This window comes from Ananas comosus, linkage group 22 (assembly GCF_001540865.1).
Source record: "Ananas comosus cultivar F153 linkage group 22, ASM154086v1, whole genome shotgun sequence".
Classification (NCBI taxonomy): domain Eukaryota; kingdom Viridiplantae; phylum Streptophyta; class Magnoliopsida; order Poales; family Bromeliaceae; genus Ananas; species Ananas comosus.
The window spans coordinates 6298355-6322015 of NC_033642.1; the positions used below are offsets into that span (position 1 = coordinate 6298355).

The window sequence follows — 23661 nt, forward strand, 5'->3', positions numbered from 1 at the left end:
ATATTTCTTACGTTAAACTTGCCCAACGGGCTTACGCGATCGGCCATTAGAATAGTGATTTTTTTGGTAGTGCCCTTCGGATTACTAGGCAATGCGCATGATAGCGATAAAATCATAAATTTATTTTCTAGTCTTCAAAATCTCTAAATCAAGTTTAACGGAACGTGTCACGATTTGAAAGTCGCAATATCAAAAATACCTGGAGCACGGAAGGGCTCGTGCTGGTCCAGAGCATCAGTGAGCCGTCACATAGGATATAGTAGTCTAGCTATATACCTATATAATACTGTAATTATACGTTAGATTATATATAGGGCGTATATATAGTGGAGCTAGAATACTTTTACAAGTACCATGGAGGAAAGTGGAATAGTGTTTGATTCAAGAACTATTAGTAATCAAGAAGTAGATCTAATGGCTAAAAACCTAATAGCACCATGGAGGTGATACTTGTAAAAGTATCATAGCTCAACTCTCTCTCTCTCTCTCTCTCTCTCTCTCTATATATATATATATATATATATATCAAACACAATAAGTTTTTTCATTTATGCCTTCACCAATCAATAGTATATAAACATTTTGAGAATGCTTTATCTCTCACAAGAGATATAAACATTTGAATCAACTCAAATTTTACTACTTACAAATACCTTTTTCTGATCTCATATATAATTGTTTCTATCAATATATCTTATCTAAAATAACTAGGTTAAAATTAGGGAAAAAAATTATGATTGGAGTTCATCAAACTGTTTACATTGACTGATTTATGGGAATTCCACTAGAAACACTATTGATGCAGCACTTCTATGTTGATAAAATTAACTTAGCTTCAATATACATAATGATTGTTTGAACCAAGCGTGATATTGTTGTTGTAGGGAATCACATGAATCCATCTCGTCGCGGTCCACTTCACCCCTTCTATGACAGGACAGCTTCCATGCCTGCTAAATTCATCTATACCACCATTAGGCTTGAGATTAAAGAACAGCAAAGCATCTCCTTTCTTGGGTTTCACTGCAAAATTAAATAATCAAGTCATATTGCAGCTTTAATTTTCTTTTAGAATAACTAATCTTAGAAGACAATTATTAAGTTTCTCACTTTAATGGAGTAATGCTGGCATCTTTTTTTAGGGATGTCAAATATTTTAGTGTCATTTTTTGTGTAGTAGTTTATGTTTCTGACTAAATTGCACGTTTGGTACTCAAAATATGAGCTGCACTATATGACACCTTGATACTTAAACTTTAGTTTATTATATGTTCTGATTTGAACTTTTCAAAATCTTGCAATCAGGTCAAAAAAATCCAATTTAGTTGATTAAAGATTGATACGTCGCTGATGTGAAAGTGATGTAACATCTTAATTATCATTGTATCATCAATTACAATGCTACTATATCACTTTCATATTAACGACGCATTAATATTTAGTTAGGTAAATTGAGTTGTACAACTTGATTACAACAATTTTAAAAATTTTAACCAAAAATTAAAGCAAGCTAAAGTTTGAGAACCAAAGTGAAAGGCGGCTCATAGTTTTAGGACTAAACATGAAACTTTCCTAATTTACATGGCAAATCACAAATGCTATGAGACATGCAAAAGCAATGAATGATGTATCTTGGATGAAGAGGGAATAAAATATACACCTCACTTTAGAGTGTATATGTAGTATTGCTCTTTAGACTGTGGTTAGACCCGAAAGGTTGAGAGAGTTAAGCGTGTTAAAACTAGAGTCGTCCCAGAATGGGTGACCTCCGGAATTAAAGTTGGGGTGCCACGACTATTTATTCAACGATGCACATCTTAGAACATGAAATTTTAACTGTGACATTACCGAATAATTAAATAGTAATTCAGTCGATTATTTTCTCATAGATAAGGTTGGCTTATTATCATTTCAATTAAGATCACCTGCCAAAACCGTTGATGCACAAAAGGACCAGGAATCATCCTTTTTCTGCAAAGGTCCCTGCGATATATAAAATATATGAAGTAAATTAAAGTACTCTAAATTGCACCCTGAACTTAATTATAGAGAATTGAAGATCCATGCACTTTGCTTACCACTTTTGGAAAGAAAGTTTCACCACCCTTTTCAACATCAGATAAGTACATTAAGACAGTAGCAATCCTATTACCCTGTCTTAAGTTAACAGCAAAAGAGAAATAATCGTTGTGCACGTCGAACTTTTCCCCCTTTTTATAACGGAGTATTTGTATACGTTCACCGTTCTCTAGTATATGCAAAAATAATAATGGTTGTATCAATGAGCGAAAGACAGAAAGATAAGACTGAGTTTGCGAACGATAGAAGTTCACCTTCAGGAAGGTATGTCCAAGCAGCAATTCTCTGTTCGATTCTTTGAACTATCTCATCCTGAAAGGAACCAAACAATTTTTTAAAAAAAATTGCATTAAAAAAATATTTGTTAACTTCAGTTTAATCTGACAATTTTTCTATTACTAGTATCTAATTGGAGCTCGGTGTAGATTTTAATTTCATCCTAAAGTTTGAATTGGATTTGAACTTCATGTATCATTTTCTTCTGGGTAAACTTCAATATGCCCCCTGCAGTACAACATATTTTTATTTGGCTATCCTATGTTTCGAAAAGTTGCGCTTAACTCTTCTGTGATTTTATAAAATCTGCCGTCAAATAGAATAGCGAAGTCAAAAAAAATAAAAAAATAAAAAAAAACAACCAGAAGATGATATCCTGTTTAACTATAGATCTTTATAGTAAAATAAAAAACAAAACTATGAGATAATTTAGTATAATATATCAAACTGCAGGATAATAAAGTAAAAATATGCTAAACAATACTGCAGTTAAGTGCATCTTTTTGACCTGCACAATGGCAAAATAAAAATATGCTAACTCTAAGCGAAGTAAATTGAAGTTTATCTTCTTTTTTTTTTCTTTCTCAGTGGTATTATAATAAGCGCGTAATTATTACACAGAACAAAATTCAAGGCTTATTGTTACATTTTAAACTATCAGGAAAAAGAAAATAAAAATCAAAGCCAAACTTCATGTCTAAATAAATTAGTAAGTAATTTGATAACCAAATTCTACCTTAGGCTAAATGAAAGATTGGATCAACAAAACTTTTTCTATATGACTAAAAGGGAAGCTTAAGAACATGATTTTATCTATCCAAAATATTGGCTAATATAAATACTAAATTTTCATTATTCAACAAAATCATGAATTATATAAAAAGATATAAACTATATAATTATTGTCGCCAACGACTATTTAAATTTGAGTTAGGATATAACAATGCAGTTTTTAAAAGTTAAATTTTTAATAGAAATAACTTTTAAAATAATTATGGCGTGTATTTGTACGTGCACTTATATAACTGGTTTATGAAAAGATATCAAAAATAGGCTTCTTTTTTTTTTTTTTTTTTTTTTTTTTTTTTTTTTTTTTTTTTTTTTTTTTTTTACCTGACCTGGGCGTAGAAACATGCCGGAACTTGTTCTCTTGTTGCTTGGAATTGTCAGTCCAGTAGCATTAGCAACTATTCTCGACCTCTTTAGCTTCCCATGGGTCTGCTTTTAAAAATGTTATATGAAATGATAAAAAAAAAATCCTTTGACAAAATTTATTTGTTATCCACTTATAAGTGTTTAAAGAGTTAAATTCTCACACACCCTTTTGTAATTAGAGGCTTGTATATGAGAAATCAGTCCCAATTCCATTATCTGTTGAAGGGTTTGGAATTATGGATGGAGTGCATTAGTTACGGTGAAAAAAATGTGATGGGAAAATATTTTCTTTGTTTTCGTAAAAAAAAAAAATATCACGATGTCTAGATCACAACAATTTGGTTATGGTATAATTTATGCTCTCTGTATGTTTGTATTTTTTTTTTTTTTTTTTTTTTTTTTGGGCTGAACTTTTTTTGGTTAGGGACGTTAATAGATACAGATATATGAAATTTTATCTGAATTAGAATCCGAACATGGGGGGCGATTTATCTGATGCTAAACAAATATAATTTCGCATAGGAATATAAAAAAAATAAAAATCTGACAAGTATGGATTTCGTTCTTACATGACCCCAATCCGAAACCAAACCAAACTCGACCCAATCTCGAATTAATTTTATGTTGTATAATAATAATATATATGAATGCTTGATGTTATACTTAGATTTTTATATTTTAGTACAATATGTTTTGAAATATGATAAAGAGAAATAATTATTTTTTGTTTGAGTTTTCGGTTCGGATTAGAACTCGGGTTTTGAATTTTTGGTCAGGTTCAAATTTGGATATAAATTTTCAAAATCTATTGAGTTTGGATTTTGGGTTCAAATTCGGGTTTAAAAAAATTCGCCCCGAATCTGATGGGCCTACATTTCTACTTTTGGTCCAATAACATTAAATATCTCTCAATACCAAACGGCGCCAAAATGTTCCACATAATCTTGAAAAAAAAAAATTTGTTCATTTTTCTTTTCCCTCTTAGAACAATATGTTCAAATGGAAATTAAAGTATTATCACATATTTGTTACCTATGGAACTATATATTAATTGTTTTTAGCTCTTCACAACACTTCATATCCATTATTATTATCAAATGAGATTTAAGAGTAGAAAAATAAGATCCTCTACCAATGAGATTAAATGGTTGCATTCCTCTTCGGGGAGAAATCCTTTGTACAAGAAAATCCTAGTCACCAAAACATTAGAAAATTAATTAAAAAGTATGTAAAAAAATATTAGAAAATTAATAAATATAAATTAATAAAAGGTTCCCGGGAAAATAAGAGTGAACCAAACCATCTCAAGTTACACATACAATTATAAACGTAATTAGTGGCTAAACTGTTAAAAAAAAATTATGTGCTTTATTTTATGGCTAAATGACAGTAAACTTTCTTATAAATATCTGTTTTTTTTTTATTTTTTCTTTCTAACTTCCAAAAACCTATATTTTATCCATCAATATTTCAGATTGTTGCATTTAACCTCCCTCCGTCAGGGTTCCATAATTATTCTATCAATTTCATATAATTTATACTAAAGATGCCCTCTTCATTAACGTCGTACCCTCCCAAAAATATTTCTGAAATTTAAGGGGCAAAATGTATATTTTTAAAAGTCGGAAAAAGAAAGTGAAAAAGCAGATATTTATAATAGAATTTTCTATATTTTAGCCTTATTTTATTTTTTATTTATCATTTCTTTTTTGTGGTTTTTTGCCTGACAAATTAAGATTTTTCGACTTTGGTCCTAACATGTCTAACTATAGCTTGAAAGCTTAACCATGAGAACTTCATAATATCTTGTTAGGGTTAATTGCACGGTTGGTCCCCAACCTTTATCTGATTTTCTCTTTTTAAAACTTTGTTCTCAAACTATCTGATTTGTTTACTTTTTGGCAGTCGGATTCTTAACTTGAGAATTAATTGCACTTTTGATCCGTAACCTGTACCCAAATTTTTTTTTTTTATTTTTATTTTAGTCCCTCACCACTTCTCCGAAATGCGCACCTTTTGTATCATGTCTAATCTTACTACCCTCCGTATCATCGTTCATGTCTACGACCATCTCATTCTCACACATGATACCTCCTATTTTCTCTTTTGGAGCACATGACGTCTTAGCATCGTGCTGGATGTGCCACCAAATTTCTTCCAAAAATTTTAAAAAGTTGGGGACTGAAATTGATTACAGTGACTCTAATCAATGTACGTGCGCAATGCCTGAGACAGCCTACTTCATCAAAATTAACAAAATTTGGATAGTTGGGACCTAATTAAAACAAAATATACAGATTAAGGATCTAGTAGTTAAAAAAAAAACGGATTAGCGACCGAAGTTAAAAAAAAATAGGGTTAGGGTTTGGAGCCAATAATATAATTGCAACTAGCTCATCTTATAACTTGCAGATTAGTTCTTTAAGCTTTTTTTTTGAAAGTGTAAAAAAGAGCCCAATTCAAATGCACTAGTGTATTACTTAATAAGAGATCAAATAGCTGACATAAATTAAAGATTAAAAACCTTTCCAAGAAAAAAAAAGTAAAAAAAGTTATAAAAAAAAAAAAAAAAAATAAAAAGAAGAAGGGGGCCATGCATGTATCCAACCCTAGTTTTTCTATTGGAAAAAAAAAAAAAAAAAATCAAACGTACCTCGGACGCCATGAGATTTGGGTGACTCTACTCGGATCAATGATGTACTGATCTTCTCTTGCACCCGTTACAAGTCTGAGAATAACGGCTCCAATTTTACAAACTAATTAATTAAGCATGCAAACATTACGAATAAGATCATGCGAAATATCAACTTTAAGAAAACTTAACTGGATTGAGAGGAATATAAAGAAATTTGTGAGGGAGAGCGTGAAGGGGAGAGCACGAGATCCAGTGCCCATCTTTGTCTAAAGCAAATAGATCGAGGAGGAAATTAACCAAGGAAAGGAAGAGCAAATTATTAATCTATAAATTCAAGGACATTTTGGAGTTAAACATATTTAGAGAGTGCATTAATTAGTGCTAAGAAACTCCTGAATACATCAGTTTCCTCTCTATTTGGGCGAGTATGTATGTATGTTTAACCGCGAATTAATGAGTTACTTTTCTTTAGAATGAATGGATCAATTGAACTTGAATTCCATCGTCAACTTATATTCTCTTTTATTGTTAAGTAATTAATTAATAATCACCTGAGTCATTAAGAAGTTAGATCTTAGAATTTGTAGTATTTAACATGGTATCAGAGTGGGAAGTCCTGAGTTCGAGTCGTGTCGGACTTTTAAGTTCTACCATTATTAGTTTTCTTCCATTTAATTCAACTCCACGTCGTGGATCTTGCGAAAAGTCTAGGGCCGTATTAGATATAAAAATATTTAAATATCGTTGTTTATCAGCTTAAGCTTTTAAGAGAATAACGGTTGTTTTTGCAAATAGAGAGTGAGACCCAATTTAGATGTCGGAATAAGTTTTCCAACTACAATGTACTCACTTATAAAAACAAAAAGTCTCTGTTTTTTGCTTCTGGAGAGGTCATGACATTTATTTTTTTGTAAGATAGAATAATTTAACTATCAGATGATTTATCTTATTTTGAAGAGAAAATGGCTAAAAGATTGAATATAATGTGCAATTTTAAACATTTGATTACACTCTCATCTATTAAATGTTACAAGCTTTTTAAATAAATAAAAGAGATGCACCAAACAAGATGTTTGAGCACTCAAATTATAGTTTAATAGATTATATTATATGATTTACAATTTATCTAAATCAGCGATTTGGAGGATCCCAATCAGGGTGTTAATGATTTAGTTTTATTCTAGGAATAATTTCATATGTACCCCTCATCTAATCCTCAATTACATAGAAGCCTCTCTGAAATTATCAATTTTAGCCCCCTAAAACTGTCAATATAAAAAATAACTCTCTAAAAAAAATTACCAAAAGATGCCGAACATTGGTGACAACTTTTTAAAAAAATTTACCAGAATTTTCACTTTGCCTTTTATCTATCATTAGTGCCTTTTTAATTAAGCCAAAATTCACCTTTAAAATATTGTAAATGCCGTTGTATGCTTATTAAATTAAGGGGCTTTTTTTTAAATTAATTAACTGGAACAAATTAAAGTATACACATAGTAAATAAAACAAATCATATGAATTTAAAGAAAGTAAAGTAATGAACATATTCACAAAAAATATATTGTATTTTTACTTTTAATTGACAATTTTATTTATTAAAGAATAACATCAGAACCAATTAAAAAACAATAATAAACTGGAGTAGACAAAAAAGACATATATAAACTAACTCAAAAATATGAATTGAGCATATTAAAAGGGTAAGATTATATGTAGTGTTATTTTTCAATGAGAAATTAATTATCTACGTTACATAATATCACACTATTATTTATAACGAGTGAAGAACCCGCGCTTTACTGCAGACAATTTCGATAGATTATAAAAGTTGAAGAATAGTAAAAATAATACTACTCTAAATATTAACTGTCGGGATTAGGTAGAAATAAACAAAAAAAGTAAAAAAGAAAAAAACAACTCGAAATTCGAGTATTAATGTAGTTAAAATTTGAAAAGAAATATAAATTGATGGAATGGCAATAAAACGTGTAATTATGAAAAAGGCAAACATATATATACAGTTAATAATAATCTTATTAGTGAGATACTTTTATAATATTTTTAACTTAGAGATGTATATATTTAGGATCAATTTAATGGCACCGTTCTTTGTGCTTACACATAATTGTGCAAATATAAGATGGAATGACAATAAAATATGTAATTATATCAAATATCAAAAGTGGAAGCAGAAGAAGAGTAGAGTGATTAAGAAAACATATTATCAAAGTAAAAGGAATAGTAATAATAAATGATTATTAGAGTTCATAACTGAAGTAAATTATGCAAAATTCCTTAATTTTTATTACGTAAGCGGTTGTACATTCTTTATAATTACCGTTTGGTTCGGGTATAAGCAAGAACTAGCTATTACAGGGATAGGTACAAGTATGGGGATAAGAAAAATAATATTTGGATGAAAATTAGGTTGTTCCCGGGGATAAGAACAATTTTAGATAGTTTTATATAGAAAATGGAGGTATTGGTGGGGATAACCGAGAACTACTATTCTCGGGTAAAACATGAGCGTTTGGGTATAAAAGGGAGATAAGAGCCTATTCCTATCCCTATCCTCTAACCAAACAGAAGTTTTTTCATTTTTTTCTCTAGTAGTTTATTATCATAGAAGGTACGGTCTAATTCAATAAATTTAACCCATCCTCCACTTTTCTATGAGTAAATATAAACTGTACTTTATCAATAGAATTCCTTAATTTTTATTACATAAATGGTTGTACATTTTTCAGAAGTTTTTAATTCATTTTTTTTTCCCAAATTAGACGATATATGTATGTTACAATAATTAAACAGATATTGGAAAATGTCTAGAATTTTAATAATCAACAGATACTTTAATAATCATTGGAGGAATTATAAGCATAAGCATCAAAGAGACAAAAAAGAATCATTTATATTGGTGAGCCGCAATAACCCAACTATGTGTGTAAGCATCAAAGAGAGATGAAAAACAACTTTAAAAAATGCACACAAAATATATAGAAATCAGTAAGAAAAAAAACACACAAAATATATGTAAAATATGCCCATTTCACCGACAAACACTACAACAAAAACGGTCTATAGCGACACTTTTAAATATAGGTACATGTCAAAAAAGTGCTGCTAGCTAAAATTACCGACACTTTTAAAAAGTGTTGCTATATGTGGGGTCGCTAGGTATATAGTGACAGTTAAAGAGTGTAGCTATAACCTAAAAGAGTGCTACTAATTTATCAACACTTATTTAAGCATTTAGCAACCGTCGAAACTCTATCTCGTTGGCTGCGGTGGCGGAGGAGGACAACAGGAAAGGCTCTTCGTCTAGAATTTCAGTAGATTGAGTGAAGAGAGAAGAAAAGATGGTAATTGATTTTTCTTTTTTTTTTCTTTTCTGTTTGTAATCGGGTCAAATGGACTGGGTGTGGTGGGTTGAGTAGAGTAATCTTTTATTTTTGGTTGGATTGGGCTTTATATTTAGGCATAAGTAGATGGTATTCCGACCTAAAAGTTCGATCTCTGGAGTTTTGGGCAAGTCCTGAGAGTTTTCACTCTCGGGGACCGGTCCCTGATAGAAGAGATCGGTCCCCTCAGAACAGTGCTGCGGTAGGACTTGAGGCAACCGGTCCCTGGCTGGTGAGAGCGGTCCCCGAGCGCGATTACGCAGGGAGAGACCGGTCCGATGCTGGGAGAGACCGGTTCCCGAACGTTGGATTTTCAGGGCAGGCTGAGAGACCGGTTCCAGGTCGGGGAGACCGGTCCCTCAGTCCGAAAACTGCCCAGACCCGGGCAGTGTATAGGTTGGATATTTGAGGGACTTATATAGATTTTGTTGCTTCTAAGGTCCTTAAGGCCATTTCCACTCTCTCACTCCCTCACTTTCACTCTAGAGAGAGAAGAAAAAGGAGAAGAAGGAGAAGGAGTTGGAGGAGAGCAAGATCTTGAGGCTTTAGAACATCTTCCTCTCCCTTTGCTCACCTTTGGAGGCTTGGAGCTTGGGCTAGGAGCTTGATAGAGGATCAATCTTCAACCCTAGAAGATTTGGAGCTTGTTTTGGAGCATCTAGAGAGGTTAGTACCTTGATTCTAACCTTTGATCCATGTTTTGGTAGGTTTTACCATATAAAACCCTAGAAATGAGACTTAGGGTTTATTTTTTGGGGATTTTTGATTTGAAGGCTTGGAGACCTAATTGATGGGTTTAAAACTTTCCTCTAGGTTGGGTTGGAAAGGTTCTTGTTCTCTTTGGAAGCTTGAGAAGTGATTTCATCACAAGAGGTGAGTTATGCCCTCTATGCTTAGATGGTTAAAGATTGAGCTTTTCGATGTTCGTTTCGATTGTGTAACTCTTGTTCCCTACATAGAAATCCCTCGACTACACACCATTTTGAACCCTTGAACTTAATTTCACTACAAACACCTCAACTTTCATTATTTTGATTTATATTATTTTAGATGTTGAATAAAGATTTTGATAGCTTCACACCTTTTTAATAACTGCTTTTCAATTGATGGAAGTGTGGATTTTCTAATAGTCCACAACTAATAAGTAATAACTAAAGAAACCATTAATCTTAATAAAATCTTTAACCAGATTGACTTAAATAATTAAAATTTAAAAATAAATAAATGAGTTTGTGTCAACAAAAAAGGCTAAAATACAGAAAGCTCCTTATAAACATCTGCTTTTACATTTTATTCCTCTTTTTTTAAAAAAAAAAAAAATCTCTATTTTGCCACTTAAAATTTAAAGTTATAGCACTTAACCTAACACCGATATAATTCCATCAATATGATTCTGTGTATAAATTGCATAATATAATTGAATAACTTACTGAGATACCCATTATACCATTATAAATGATGAAAATGCATAAAATTTTCTTGTTTCCTCGCAAATTAGGTAACTTTATAAAAAAAAAGTCCTACTATTTATTAATTAATTTTTTTGCTTATTTTTAAGGATAAGATAGGTATATCAGTAGTTATCTAGTGGAACCATACAATGTATGTATGGATCAGTGATGAAATAATAACGGTGCGGGGTAAGTACAATAATTTTCAATTTCGAGGAGACGAAACAGAAATTTTCAAAAGAGAGGGAGGTAGAGTACAAAAACAGATATTTATAGCGAGTATTCTACATTTCAACCTAAAAAAAAAAATTAAGGGCATAATTACAAAAGACCTACAGTTGACAGGTCTTCATACATTTTAATTAATTAAATTATCTTGCTGAATAATATCAAGTCTGCTAGACATTTATAATGGGCCGGTCCTGGGCCGGGACGGTAAACGATGGTGACTGCAGCCCATCGCATTCCAGCAGGCTGTGGAGAAAGTGAATTTTCTGCCTTTCTGGGATTGTTTTTGTCATGAAAAGGGAAGACCGTCGAGGAAATTGGGGCTAGACCTGGCTTAGACGGTAATCTTTATTTGTTTGTTTGTTTTCAAGTTATGTCGAGCCAAACACGAGCACGTTGGAATTAGCTCATGTCCAGCTCATTCATTTTTCGAGTTGAAAAGGTGAGCTCATAATCGGCTTATTTAAATGTGCGAACCCCAGTTCAAGCTAATTTTGAATCAATCAAGAGCTAGCTCACGAATAACGAGCCGAATTGACAGCCCCACTAATTTTGTACTAAGCAAGCTCTAATCCAATACTAGCAAAGCAGTAAAAATGTGAATCTAAATTATATTTGAAAACCGAAGGAAAATCATACAAAACTGAAGAATTATTAGATTCAAATTTGGAAATAGGAAAATTTTCATTTTCATACCAAATTTGAGTTCAAATTAATCAGAATCTACTTGAATAGCAAGCTGTTTTGACTTCCAAATTAGTTTTGATCAAATTCCATCAAATATTTAGAATATCTGAATAGATTTCACCTCTAGCTTACAAGGGTTGTAATGTGGGATATGCCGGGCAGGCACGGCCCACATTCAGCAGGATCGAAACGGGCCTGGGGCCAACTCGGCACGGCTCGGCCCCAAAGTTCTTGGACATCCGGTCCTGCCAATCACGGCGTGCCGGCTCGGGTAGAGCCGCGCTTCGTGCCAGCTCTTTTTTTAGTTATTAATTTTATTTAAAAATATATAAGATTTTAAAAAGTTAAAATTAAAATACTATTTTAAAAAAATAATATATTAGCGAAAAAGGTCCAAAATTTTAAAAAAAAATTATAAAATGATAATATATTAAAATTTTTTAAATATTTTAAATATTTTTTGGACAAAAGTAAATAACTTCCCAGTCAAAATTTTGATTGTTGGGGAGGGTTTGGGGAGGGTATTTTGATCCGAAGATACCAAAACTCCCAAGGGTCTGCCATAAGCAGACCCTCCTAACTTAATTCTCGTGGCTCTCTGGCTCTGTCGCATAATAAGACATACACGCTTCTTTGTTTAACGAGAAAATATGGATTAATTACTACTGGGAACACATTTGAGGAGCTTTTTATCGAATATGCCGAACAAGTAGGACTAACGTCATGCATACCCTCAAAAGGAAATAAGAAAATGAAAAGAGTACGTAATGGTAGGGGTAGCAATCCAGCATGCTGTTCGGGAGCCAGCTCGTGTTCGGCTCGAAATGCGCTCGAGATCGGCTCGCTCGTTTAGTAAACAAGCTGAACACGAGCTGGGGTCAGCTCGCTCGTGTTCGGCTCGATAACAGCTCGAATATATATATTTTATATTTATATAATTTATTTAATTTATATTTTTATATATAAATAAATAATTATATATAATATATATTTTTATTATTTAATTTTTAGGCCCCAACTTTCAACTTCTGAGCAGCTGGGTTCGTCCGTCCTGTTTTTGGGCCTTTAGATCTGAGGGTGTCTCTTCATATGACCATAATGGTATTGGATTAATTACTCGGCAACTGAATCCGCAAGGACTCCTCAAAATATCTGTGCTCGCCAAATTCACTTGTGCTTCACTAGTCTTCCTCCCTCTCTCCCTCGCATGCTTCTCTTGCCTATCTTTGCTCTGAGATGAAGGTGTTCGAAGGTCCTGCTAAGTCACTGGCATCAACATGGAAAAGCTAATCCCCCATTCCTCTGTTTATTTGCACTTTACTATTTTATTACTAAGACCTCTATTCTACTCCTTAATCGCCGATTGTACCTTGACAGATATAACAAAGGCGCACAAGCAGCCGCAGCGATTCTTCGGCCGTTTGCACAGCCCCAGCCCCAACAAACTTCACGGCGACATTCGGCCGGCCCGCCGAAGCAGCGAACTTCGACGATATATCGAGCCTAATGAGCGAACACGGCAGGCCGGCTCGATTAAGTTTCGAGCCGATACACGCAGCCAGAGTTTTCGCAGCTCGGCACCAGCTCGCAGTCGAACGCGAGCCGACCTTGAGACGACGAGCCAGCACTCGAGCGGGCCTCCAGCTTGCTCGAGTTCGGCTGCGTTTACAGCCTACGTCATGGACGTCTATATTATCTGCGGCAAAGCATGTCTAAATCGATGTATATATAATATTAAGTGGCTCTTTTTTTATCACAGATATATATATATATATATATATATATATATATATATATATATATATATATATATATATATATATATATATTGTTTACGACTCCTGCTTTAATATTTGCACACGTGTACTAGGTATTGCGTGGGTTAGGTAGGATAAAGATATATATACGTCATCTGTGGCAAAATCATGACACCAAGTCCCTGTTGTTGAAGTTCTACACAGTCAAAATTAATACTTAAATAAATAAATATATTAAGCTCATATATACTTAAAAAGAGTATATATTGGTGACCAAGTATTTACTGGATCCCACTTATAGGGAGGAGAGAGAGTCTTTGGATCAAAAGAGAGCTATCACATGTGTAAATTAGGGTTTTAATTCAAGCTATATATATATTGCCCATTCGCACCAAAAACATCCATCTTAATTAATTAATTCATTATGTCTAGACCTATTTAATTGATATATACTTGTCACTCACTTAGAGGCTATTTGCTTAGCTGCATTAGAAGCTACAACATAAATGAAATTGTTGGTAAATCAAAAAATTGTTAGTTTGCCGTATTTGTAGTTAAATGCTGCAGTTGGAGCTATAAACCAAGGTCTAATTGCTATAGTTTGACCTACGGCCAAATCGGATGCAACTGAAAATACAAGAATTAGACTGAGAATTCAATCCGATTGGTAGCCTTATTGATCTACTCTTCCTTTAAATAAAAGATAATATCTTTTATTTTTTCTTCTTAGGGTGATTTCATCATGCTTCACATACAATAACAGAATCTGCAAATGAAACATCAAACCTTAAACACTTTACATATATATTACCAAATGGATTTAATGCGAAAGTAAGTAGGTCAATTTGCATAAAAAATTTACCAGTTTTGCGTTATTGCAAAATAGATTAGTTTTTTTTTTAATTTTGTAGATAAAATCTAGGTTTTTAGTAAATTGATCAAAATATCCTTATTAATCTCTCCTTTTTTTCCTCTTTTATTTGTTTTTCTCCTCCCTTTTTGTCTCTCTCCTTCTTGTCGTCCTTGCCTCTTTTCTCCTCCCGCTTTCTCTCCCTCATCCTCTTTTACTGTTGTCGACATCACAACCTCTCCGAACTTACCCACACCCTTGCCGACACTAATGGCAGCACACTACAAAAAAAATGGTGTAGCGACACTTTTAAATGTCAATACAGGTAAAATAAAAAATGCTGCTGACTAAATTACCGATATTTTTTAAAAGTGTTGCTATATATATGTGGGGTCGCTATATGTGGGGCCGCCTCGATGTTTGGCACTCACTCATCCAGCGACCTGTGACGGAGGGACACGTGGAGATCGTAGCCCTCTACGGTTCCTGCGAGATCCTCGCGGCCGAACTCCAGTCGCCGGAAACCTACCTTGTCGGCTGGGGCAGTAGAGGAGGAGACGGAGAGATGGTGATCAATTTTTTTTTTCCTTTTCAATTTGTAATCGGGCCGGGTGGGCTGGGTGGAGTTGGTTGAGTAGAGGAACTTTTTATTTTTGGTTGGATTGAACTTTATATTTAGACCTTAATAGATTTTTTAAAAAAATTTTGACATAAATAGGACATTTATACAAAAGTGTCCCAAAAATGTGTCCCTATAACTTAATTCTTTTGCAGTGTTAATGGGGGCTCGGATATGGCATAAATCGTGGGAGCTAAGGCTGCGGCGGAGAGCATAGCCATGGACAGTAGCAAGCCAACAACAAGGAGAGTGCCATAAGATTGAGAAGGATGTGGTGGAAGAGCACGTCGGGACGGGCGGCTACTATAGTAGAGGGAGAAGGAGGGAGCACAGTAACGAAAAAAAAATAGTGGAAAGAATTAAAAAAGAATTTATATATATATATATATTCTTCTAGAAGGCCATCATATGCCATGACCGTTATAGAAAAGGTCAAAAAATAGAGAAGAAAGAAGAAGAAGAAAAAAAGAAGTTACACTTTTTGAGGCTCAGTTGCACCGTCATAACTATTTAAGACTAAATTATATTATATATATAAATTAAATGTTGTACTGTTTAAGATTAAGCTGCACTATTTGATACTTAAATTGTACTATTTAAAACTATTTGAGACTAAATTGTAACTTCTCAAACAATGCAACTTAAGTCTCAAACATAGCAACTTAGTCTCAAACAGTGCAACTTTTATTTTATGCGATGCAAACTTAGTCTTAAATAGTTTTAAATGGTGCAACTTAACCTCAAATAATGCAACTTTGTCTTAAACAGTATAACTTATTCTTCTTCTTCTTCTTCTTCTTCTTCTTCTTCTTCTTCTTTTTCTTCCTCTTTCTCTACTTCTTGGCCTTCTCTACGATGGTTGCTGTGCATGGTGGCCTTCCTAGGAGAAGAAAATTATATATGTTTTTTCTTTTTTCTTTCCTTTTTTTTTCACCCTCTGCATCATTTTTTGCTACCGTGCCCTCTGCATCACCCTCTTGCATAGTAGTCACCACTGCTCGGACGAACTCTGCTTTCCCGTCGTCCTCAAATCTTGCAGAACTCTCGTCATCATGGCCATCCATGGCCACGCCCTCCGCCGCAGCCTTGCCTCCGTGATTTGTGTCATATTTGAGCCAAGGTCATCACCGCCAGCACTGGTGGATCTGTGGGTGAGGTAGGAGAGAGGAACGCGACATTGAGTTGGAGGCGGTGGATAAGTAGGAAGAGGGAGAGGAAGCGAAAGGTGAAAAGGAGAAAGCGACAACGAAAATGAGGGAGCTGCAAAGAGATGGAAAAAATGAACGAGAAAGAGAGAAGATAAAAGAGAGAAGCAGAGCAATAATGATATTTTAGTCAGTTTATTTAAAATCCAGACTTTAGTGTCCTTGGTGTTGGGCTGCCTATGTGACTTCAGCATCTGTGGCTTGTCGACACGTTTGGTGGGTGTCAAGACAAATCGGAGTTGTTTTGACGCGAATTGGACGTAAAACGGACTTGGCGCAGTGCGAGAGTGGAGAGCTGACACTGAAATCTGCAAAGTGCAGGATTTCAGTGTTGAGTACCGGTACGTGAGAGGAGTACCGGTACCCCAGTGGGATTTTTGAACTGGATGCTCTCGGGTTTGCGCAGCGTGATGCTAAGTACCGGTACCTGTTGTTGAGTACCGGTATCGAGCTCGAGTACCGGTACTGCATCGGCTGGTACCGGTACCCGGCGCGACAGATTGCGGATTGAGGGTCGAGTACCAATATTCAAGCTGAGTACCGATACTCCAGGTGGAAAAATGAGTTGGTAAGGGGTAGTTTCGTCCTTTTGATGTGTAGTTCATTCCAACCGACCCTCAGCCTATTTATATGTATAGAAAGGTTGGAGAAGGCTAAGGCTATTAGCTTCTCTTCTTCTTCCCTCTCCCTAGCTAGTTGGATTTGATCGTAGGAGGGTCGTTCGAGCGCGTGGGTAGTCCCGGTGGAGCCATTAGAGGTACGAGCTGAATCTTCCTTTTCGTCGTCTTGGAGGATTGCTCGTGTGCTGTGGCCGGTTCCGGTTGAGCTGCTTGAGGTCGAGCTAGCACGGGGTTCTTCCTTCGACTTCTAGCCGACGTTGAACGGACGTTCGAGGTGGGTTGATGTTTATCGAAATCGTCGGCTTTCCTCCTAAGTCGTAGAGTTGTCAGCATGTGGTTCTTGTTTTGGTTATCATGTTAGTAGCTCAAATTCAAAAATTACATGTTTTATGAAATCTGAGTTTTGGAGCATGATCTAGTAATTTAGACAAATTTATATGCTAAATTTGAAATTGACTTAGGAGAAAACTCGCTAAATCTACACTGTCACTTTTCGAAAAGTAACCGAAATAGCTTTAGGGGCTGTTGTTCTTTTGTATCACCGCTGTTAGGGTGAGGTGGATACCCAGACTAGTGCAGGTTGAGATTACACTCAAGCTGAGGAGCCGAGTATGTTTTTACAGTAGAGTTAGACTGTGTTATACAGTCGGGTGCTGTCGGGACGGATGGTGGACCCAGATTTCTATATCTTGCATCAGATTGTGCCAAGGGCACATGAGCTTTGGTTCTTAGACCAGTTTGACCCATTTGCATTGACTATAGTTTGTATGAGCCTGTTTGCGCTCGGCAGAGACACGCTTGCATATTCGGTTGGGTCGCGTCCACAAGTGCCGCTCCGGAGTGAGGCTTTGACTTGTGTTGATGTCGCAACCGTCCTGTTTGGACCGCTTACTTGGACTGGCCACCCCCGTGGGTGGTGTATGGTGTAGCTTGGTTACAGGCAGGGTGGGTCCGTTTGGGCAGCCCGTGTGAAATTGGGTCAGTGGTATCTAGTGATGCATGTTTATGTCTACAGATGGCCTGTGTTGGCTAGCGATAGTGGCATGTAGCTGTAGAGTTCTTTCCAGCTTTTCTTATTATCCTTTGCTTACCTTACTGTAAACTTAGTGGGTGGGCCGTTGAGGTTGGTGACAGTACCCACTAAGAACTAGTCTGTTTTGCAGTAGTTCTCACACCCTGTTGTTGCCACCTTTTTGCAAAGCCTTCGTCTGTGACTGCTGCTGTTACTGATTCTGACCGTGGTAAGGGAGTCGCGAGCTTGATCCCTACCAGTCTTGGTCGCCGTGCTACCGGAGTACCCGTCTGAGGTAGTGAGTTGTATTCATGTACATACTTTATGTTTTGTACACTCGCTGGAGCGAGGTGATGTTGTTGATGTTGTATGTACAGTAAATCTTTTATGTTTTATATATGTTTTAGTTCTAACAGCTCTATACTCTTGGTTGTAGCTATAACTTGCTTACAGGTACAGCTATCGTTTCGTATACACGAAAAATTTCTATATATACGGCGGGTCTGTTGGTATGCCCGGAAAAACGTGATAATCCGGGGCGTGACACAGACCTACCATGTAAAATCCAAAAAAATGATCTATTTTTGTAAAAAATGCAAAATTTGTCAAAATTTTTATGCGAAATTGGCCAAGTAAATACACAATTTCTAACTGCATGCATCTTTAATTTTATTGTAGCTGCAGCTACGAGTACCAAAACTCTTTTATGTTCAATGCTCTTTCCAGGAACATTTGAGAAGCTCTTTTTTGTTCTGGTTTTGTAGCATACCGAACTTCTATAATTATGAAGTTACGGTGTATATTGGTTTGGAAAGCTATTGGAACGGTTCCGGTGAAGTTCGGGAGCATTCGGGTGTTTTCGGTACACGTCGGGCGCGAAAACGGAACCCGAAAAGCTATGATTGGACCTTGGCCGAAATTCGGCAAGGCGTGGATGAAAAGATGGTTTAAACGCGCTCGAAAATATATTTTGGAGGTCTCGGTACGATTAGAGATGAATCGGAGGCCCCAGGAGCTAAAACGGACCAAAGGCTGGAATTGCTCAAAATTTGGCTAAGTCCTTAAAAATGTAGAATTTCTGGACCTACGGGGTCCGGACCCTCTAGCCAAGGTCCGGACCCTGAGCCCGAAAACTGCCCAGAAACAGTAGGGGGCTGATTGTAATTGTGGGGGATTAGCTTTTAAAAAGGGGCTCTTGGTCTTCTTCCTCCCTCAGCCCAAAAGCACCACACACATACCTATGGAGTTAGAGAGAGAGACTCTCTCCTCTCTCTAGATCTCTCCCCCATCTCTCTAGATCTCTCTCCTAAACTTTGGGTTTTGGAGGAGAAGGGGTTTGAGAACGCGTGTGGGGCGACGGTTCGAGTCTTCGTGCGCCCGATTGAGCGGCGTGCTTTCGTCTCGGCGTTCGCAATTTGGTAAGTGTTTAGGATTTGGTTAAATCCTTTATGCTTATTGTTCTAGTGGTATCTAGAGTAGTTCTAGCATGTTTTCTCCATGAAATTTGGATTATTTGGAGATTGTATGCATGCTAGGGTTTAGAATGGGATTTTGGGGCTAATGTTGGTTTTGATCTAATTAAACCCTTTTGTTCTCTAATTGGAGGTTAGAGAAGGGCCCTTGAAGATCCTAAGTCGCGGATCGACGTGTGGTTGGTCATCGTTTGTGAGTTCGAGCCGAACCGGACAACGAGGGCCGCGGGAGGCCGATTGCAAGTGACTATAAGCAATCGGAGAGCGTTACGAGGTGGGTTGTGCTCACCGAAGATATTAACTCACTTCCATGTCGAAGTGAAGTGTTGTTTTTTATTGATGCATATAATGGTAGTTAATTGCTAGATGAATGCATGAATTAAATGCTAGATGAATGCATGAAGATGATGTTATATGAATGCATGAGATGCTGGACTACCATCGGATGACAAAAACATATGTATGCTGACACATGGTAGAAATGCTAGATGAAATGCATGTTGGCATATTTTGGATCATGCTAGAGGATATATGTATGCATGTTGACATATCATGAGATGCTAGATGACATATGTGCATGTTGACATATCATGAGATGCTAGTAGATATATGTGCATGTTGAACTTGGGTCGATAAACTCTTAGTGGATTGGAGAATTCGATATTGGAAAACAAGAACTTGAAAGCTATAATACTCGATGTGGACAAGTAGAATATCAAGTAGATCGAGTGGCATTTGGACTAGTGTAGTAGAAACACTATGACATGAGCCTAGGGATAGATGAATTTTCCCAAGTCATGGTCAAATGACACATGAACTTAGTGTAGTTGAGACATTTGAATATGCATATTGGGATAGTTGAGTCCTCGAGTCGCTATTAGCCCTAGTTGACAGGGTATCCTCAGTTGATGAGGATTCGATCATACTCACATAGTCTGTTTTGAGCTTGGGGTGATAGCTCCACACAAGCAGTGCACTCCGGAGTTGTCACACTAGGGGCAGAAGTAGTTGTCCTGCAGGTGGTCTCGGGTGGAATGAAGCAGCGGAAGCTCCTCACCTATGGGATTTGAGATGTAAGTCGGGGCGTAACCTTCGGGTTACCAGTGAGATTGGGTAACAAGCATATGAATTGTAATTGAATCCCAGTAGAGTGGATTCGGTATTCCAGTTGAGTGGATTTAAGGCGGAGGTGCATGTGAGACGTCCTTCATCACAAACATGGCTTTACGCGGTATTCCGCGGATGATTGACTCAAGACCGAGTCGAGTGGATAGCTTGATAAAGGTAGATGAAACCTTATGAGCAGAATTGTAAATGACATGAATCTAAGATAGAGGAAACCTTAGATGTCAATTGGTGAGCTGTGGATAGCGAAACAGAAAGTAGAATTAGTAGATCTACTTACCTCATTGCATATTGAGTTGCATGATTGCATGGTTGCATATTGTGAGGCATGAACATGATAAATATTAGTTGCGTAACTTATTTGATGAAAAATATATATCTGTGGATATTGTTGAACTAACATGTTGCAGTGCCTTCTTCGGACCTGGTGGGTCGAGCTCTTCCCTTGGGTGGCCATACCCACCGAAAACTATGGACAATAGTTCTCACCCCACGTTGTTTTGGGGATTACAGGTTCACACGCGAGCGGTGTGAGGAAAGGGCGTAACTCCGTAGATAGCGCCCTACCACCGAGACCAGAGATAGCGGTACCCCAAGTCGGTCTAACTAGGGATATAGAGTGAAAGAAACAAACTTGTAATAATCTTGGTTGTATTTGGAAGTCGAATGTATAAAAAAAATGTAGTGTAAAATGCAAGTGAGTGAATGCTTGTAATAATTTAGTTGTTTTATTTTTTTGATACTTCCTTATGCAATGTTTGCTTGAAATCTGTTCCTGGTTGGAACCTTGCGAATTGTATTGATTGCAACGCCTAGAACGTACAGGAAAAACTCTGTCCGTTCGGCGGTCTGTTAGCGGGCCCGAATCCGACCAAATAGGCAGGTCTCGGGGCGTGACAGGTTTCCTAGCAATAAAACAACAAAGAAGGCAATATTAACATAACATTTGTATTAAACAATAGGTTATTTTGAATTTGCTATTCAGCCTTTCAAAATTCATATTTTACTATCCAATCTTTCAATTTATTTGATTTGAGTCAGTCAATGGTATTTTGACTGTAAAATTAAAGCTAATTACTTACTTCAAAGAATTTATAGCTGAGAAAATTATATAAAATAAATTATATAACTTAATCTGTAAAGGTAAACAAAATATTTCAAATCAAACAAATTAAAAAATTAGATAGCAAAATTAAAATTTTAAAAGATTAGTTAGTCTATTTTTTTAATCTGTAATTCAGATAAATATTGTATATATATACATATATATATAGAGAGAGAGAGAGAGAGAAAGAAAGAGAGAGAGAGTCCGACTGGGATACTATCGATAGCACCAAGCTTTTGGTGCTATCAATTTTTTCATCGTTAGATTTAAACCCTTTGACTATTTTTACCCATTATATTATACTATTAAACCAATAACTTTTCTCAACCTAGAAGGCCCAGCATATCCTAAACGTATATTTTTTCCATCCAAAAGGCCGAATCCTAATAGCAGGCACCAAATATTGGTGGCTATTGACTAGTATTCCACTTAATTTAATTTATATATATATATATATATATATATATATATATATATATATTATATATATATATATATATATTATTACTATATATATATATCATCCGTTCAAGTTATACTATTCAACTAACCACACTCAAACTAGGGCCCCACATCATCTTAACCGTACATATTTTAATCCAATAGGTGAGAACTTATAGCATCGAAGTCATTAGTGCTATGATACGTATTCCAGCTAGTTCTCCCCTCTGCTCTCTCTCTCTCTGTCTCTCTCCTCTCTCTTATACTATATATTATATAATATATTATATATATATATATATATTTAAAGAGATGAGAAGTCGAGAGAGAGAGAAGGACTTATTGTTGCTCTAGGAGCAGGACGAAAACCTAATAGCATCAAGTATTAGTACTATTGTAGTATTCCAAGCCTAGTATCTCTCTCTCTACTCTCTCTGTCACTTGGACTCGTCCCTCTCTCTCCTCGACACCTCCATCTCCCCAGGCTATCTTCGACCTCGATGTATCTCACAATGGGTTATCCTCCCTCTCTCTCGCCTCGCTCTTCACTCTCTAGCTATATATATATATTATTTTCATATATATATATATATATAAGAGGGAGAGAGAGAGAGAGAGAGAGAGAGAAGAAGAAGAGAAGGACATGTGTGCTCTCAAGAGCAGGAGCACAGAGCCCTCCGTGCTCCTGAACCATTTTCGATGATGGGATTCTCGAATTGACGATCGGCTCCGCTACATTTGATCTAGTATATTTGAAGTATGTAAAAAAATAAATTTTGCGATTTTTCGATATCGTTTACTTAGTGATTGAAAGATTCAAAATCAACAATTGTTAATGGTCGATATCTGCCGTTTCAAGTTTAACGGCGTGGAAATATCCAAATAAGATGAAATTCTGATAGCAAATTCTTTATACTATTTACAACAAGTTCAATATCTCTGATCGAAAATTTAGTACTATATCACCATTTTTTATGAGATTTTTATTTCAACCGTTGATTTTGAACCATTTCGATCACTAAGTAAACAATATCGTAAAATCGCAAAATTTATTTTCTAGATATTTCAAATATGCTAGATCAAGTATAGCGGAGCCGATCGTCGATTGGGAGTCCCATTATCGAAAACGGCTCAGGAGCACGGAAGGCTCTGTGCTCCTGAGAGCACAGCAGCCCTGCCCTATATATATATATATATAGTTGAGCTAGAATACTATCGATAGTAAACAAGTCGTTTTACTACCAATTTGTTTTCGATGATAGAGCTTCCAAATTGACGATCGGCTCCGTTAAATATGATCTAAATCATTTAAACTAGCTAGAAATCAAATTTCACGCACTTTCGATATTATTCTTTTATCCATCAAGTGAACAGAAAAATGAATAGCTGAAAATGAATATTCTTTAAAAAATGATGATAGGAGTTTTGTAATCAAGATCAAGAGTATAGATCTTGTTTTAAATAGTTTAAAGAATTTTCTAACAAAAATTCAATTGATTTGGATATCTTTACGCCGTTAAACGAGAAAACGCCTCTTATC

The 23661-nt window shown here is 35.7% G+C and overlaps 1 protein-coding gene across 1 annotated transcript; it reads right to left on the reverse strand.

Annotated features, from left to right (window-relative positions):
- Positions 836-16205, reverse strand: LOC109727567 (probable prolyl 4-hydroxylase 7). Its single transcript, XM_020257712.1, has 6 exons — positions 16098-16205; positions 3469-3573; positions 2334-2391; positions 2079-2248; positions 1926-1983; positions 836-1023 (listed from the first exon to the last, which is right to left on the reverse strand). Exons 1-6 carry the CDS (start codon positions 16203-16205, stop codon positions 836-838), a joined length of 687 nt encoding a protein of 228 aa, XP_020113301.1.

What these genes read in the sequence shown, in the direction of transcription:
- LOC109727567 (XM_020257712.1), bottom strand. Translation starts at nt 16,205, where the DNA reads ATGGATGGCCATGATGACGAGAGTTCTGCAAGATTTGAGGACGACGGG. An exon ending in TGTTTCTACGCCCAGGTCAG is followed by an intron (nt 2,392 to 3,468) that starts GTAAAAAAAAAA and finishes GGTTCCTTTCAG; the next exon opens with GATGAGATAGTTCAAAGAAT. An exon ending in AAACTTTCTTTCCAAAAGTG is followed by an intron (nt 1,984 to 2,078) that starts GTAAGCAAAGTG and finishes TATATATCGCAG; the next exon opens with GGACCTTTGCAGAAAAAGGA.